Here is a 3,463-nt window from a genome sequence, read left to right as displayed (position 1 = left end):
GGGGAATGAGAGAACTTGACAGAATCAAGGAGAACCACACAAAACAATTAGAAGATCGAGTGCATGGACTGATTGAAGAATGTCGTAAGAGACCCACGCAGATGACAGATGAAGAACTGGATGAAGAATTTGACAAAATCTGGAATGAAACAAAGAAGGAATTGTCCTATCCAGAGCTAGAAATCAAAGACATTTACGACAATGTGTTCCACCACCTGAGAGCAAACCTGTTACACAGGGGAAGTCATGCAAATGAATTGCTGAGTCAAAAAAACCTGCAAGATTGTGGAGTAGAGCCTTACAGCTATACAATTGATGGACTGTACAAACAATTGAAAAGCAAAGTGAACAAATTTTTCAATGGTAAAGATCACACAATGGCTGTTCAAGAAATAGCTGACAGCATCATTGATGCTTGCACACAGTTAATAACTGAAAAACTGGAAAGAAAAACGGATTACCATGATACTTACATCCAGGAGATCCTACACATCATTGATGAGAGTCTCCAAAAAAATCTTGATGTGAAGACAGAAATTAAGTTGGAAGTTTCTCTTAAACAGCACATCTGTGGATTTGCTGCCAGACGCTTTCAGAAAATGCATGAAGATTTTCTACATGTGAATGATCCCTACAGATGTCTGTGTCGAAACAAGGACAAGTTTTGTGCTGATTTCAAAGATGTGTTCCAAAAAAGAGACCAGTGCCAGAAGAAGGCTGAGGAGTTCACCTACCAGTGTCTGAAACCAGCAGTCAAAGACTTTGTCAACCGTTCCCTGGGTCCTGATATCATTGCTGAAATGCTGACTAACCAACAGTTCAGCACCCGGATGTTTTTCCAGTATACAGTTTTGCTGGATTTGCTCTCAAAGGATGACTTTGAAAGCTATGTGAGCTATATTCTCTCATATGAGGATTATGTGAAAAAATGGATACTCCATCAAATATTGGAACACTTTACAGACAGGTCTACAACATTCAGATTTGAGGATCAACATCTCAAGTCAAGTATCAGCAGCATAAATGATGCTATCAACAAGGCAAAAATGGGAACAAGTGTCAACTTGAAGAAGTTTGTTCAAAATATCTGCAAGGAACTTGGTGATAAACTGGTAATTTCTCAGGATTCTCTTGGTGCTTTCATGATCCTGAACAATGCCAACCAAGAACAGTTTGCTCATTCACTCACTAAGTGTGTGAATGAGATGGGGCAAACTCTTAGAGAAGAGTTTAAAGAAAGCGACATCCAAACGACACTAGGGCATCTTCATGTGAAGCCCCAGAATGTGCTTTTCACCAGGTTGATTGGATGTGGCCAACAGTGTCCATTCTGCAAAACACCTTGTGATGCAGGAGGAAAAGACCATACTGAGCACTGGGCTTCACTGCATCGGTCAACAGGTCTGGGTACATACAGATTCCATTTATCACAAAAACTTGACACTGACGTATGTTCCTCTCTTGTGATCACTGACACGGATTTTCGCTGTTATGCTACAAACAATGAATGGCATCCTTACAAGCGTTACAAAGAGATTTTCCCACACTGGAAAATCGCTCCAGATGTGAGCCTTGAGGCATCAGACTACTGGAAATATGTAATGGCAAAGTACAACAATCAGTTTGCCAAAGAATACAGTGCAAAGCCTGCAGATATCCCTCCAACATGGAAACGAATCACACGTAAGCAGGCAGAAGCCAGCCTCAAAGAGTCGTTTGGCATCAAGTGAGAGGCTGCACACTTTGTGGTTTACAGAGGCACACGTCCTCTTAATGATGATGATGATGATGATCACCAATCTCTTTCTGATATTTTTGAACTTGACTTTATGTCATATATACCAAAATCATAAATAGGATCATATAAGCCCAGGGATGTACATGGTTGAAGATGTGAGTACATCAAGAATTTTATTCTCTACATTTATTCTCATGAAGACTATTAAATGCTTTTTTTTGTTTGTTTTTTCAACACTGAGTCAAAGTCCACGTTGGGAGTACTAGTCAGAACACACAAAATGTGCCCTTTTTTATTTTGAAGTGTCTATTTCTGCATTTATGTGGTGTCTGAGAGATGTCTACAGTTCTTCAAAAGACAGTAAATCACAGTGACAAAATGACAGAAGCCACTCTGAAAAGGGATTGTCTTTAAAATTTCTTTCTTTGTAAGGATGTGACAGAAAATATTTACAGTTTCAATTGGTTAAGATATCATTCAGTCTATATGTATGGCATAGTCAACATTTGTTTATGTGATCTTTCTTATTTTCAGTTTACAATGTTTGTGTTTGTTTTTTCTGATGCTACATACTTCTCATTTGCTCAATGCTCATTTGCTCTAAATGTGGAACAACCAACATGTTGACATGACAGAAAATGAGATGCAATCAAATTATGATGTCATGTCATGTGATTTTTGAAAAACACAAATCTCTTTTATTGTTTATCAGTGTGTTCTTTTAAGTATATGATGTCAAATCTTTTCATTTTTGAAGAAAATAAAGGATCATTTATCTTTGTCAACATATTACATACTTATGTTCACCAACTGAATAAAGACGCAAAATCTGCTGTCTGGCTATGAATGTCTTTAATGTTTCCCAGATCAGAATCACAGCATACAGTGTATAGTAACTTCTAAAGTAAACAGAAATATCATCACCTCATTTATTTATATACTTTGTGGAGCGTTAATCATGTGCTTGCATACGCCATTCGACCCGATGCAGGATCTCTGTATGACGTTGGTGACGTGAAGCCATATTGTTTGGCTTGCTGCAGTTTTGAAGCATGTTGAAGTAAAAAAATAGATGTTCTGAATTGTATCACCTTAAAGTCGGTGCACTATTTCTAAGTTAAACAGTAGCAGGATATTTGCTCAAGTAAAAAAAAAAAGAAGCCATTTATGTTTACTATATCAAACAAACAGGCCCTACAGTAGAAACTCAAAGCAACTGAAGTCAGTCATTACTAAGATTCACATCCTTTTTTATCAATACTTTGTATGTCTACTTTTGTTTTTTACAACAGATGCAATCCTCCTAATGAAAAATACAAAAATTGTCGACAGATGTTCTGCCATTCTTTTAAGACATTTATTTATTTTAAATCTTCTCTTTGCTGGAGTGGTTAGGCTGTTTTACCTTTTTGTTTAAAATTCCCCAAAGGTGTTCTATGAGATTTAAGTCAGGTGACATACATGGTCATGGTATGTTTTTTCTTCTTCTTTACAAAGCCAGTATTTTTGGTATGTTCACAGGCATTCATTGTGCCATCTATAAATGTCCTCACACCAACACCTTCTGAACTCGTGCAGCTTCATATCATCACACTCCCACCTCTGTGCTTCACTGTCAGGACTAACTGTGGTAGTCCTGACCTGGTTCACACCAAACGTGCCGTATCCCAAGAAAATTAGTGATTAGTTCAAGTATTGCGGGTTCCGTACCTCCCGATTAATGCT

General features: G+C 37.7%; 1 protein-coding gene across 1 annotated transcript; it reads left to right on the top strand.

Annotated features, from left to right (window-relative positions):
* Positions 1 to 5: 5 nt before the first annotated feature.
* LOC103375021 (interferon-induced very large GTPase 1-like) lies at positions 6 to 2,579 on the top strand (the record flags this gene model as incomplete). Its single annotated transcript, XM_008305209.1, has 1 exon — positions 6 to 2,579. A coding segment is annotated over one exon (1,725 nt), but the record flags the coding sequence as incomplete, so codon positions are not given.
* Positions 2,580 to 3,463: the final 884 nt, after the last annotated feature.

Source organism: Stegastes partitus, unplaced genomic scaffold, assembly GCF_000690725.1.
Source record: "Stegastes partitus isolate 25-593 unplaced genomic scaffold, Stegastes_partitus-1.0.2 Scaffold2437, whole genome shotgun sequence".
Classification (NCBI taxonomy): domain Eukaryota; kingdom Metazoa; phylum Chordata; class Actinopteri; family Pomacentridae; genus Stegastes; species Stegastes partitus.
This window is presented reverse-complemented; position numbering and strand designations above follow the sequence as displayed.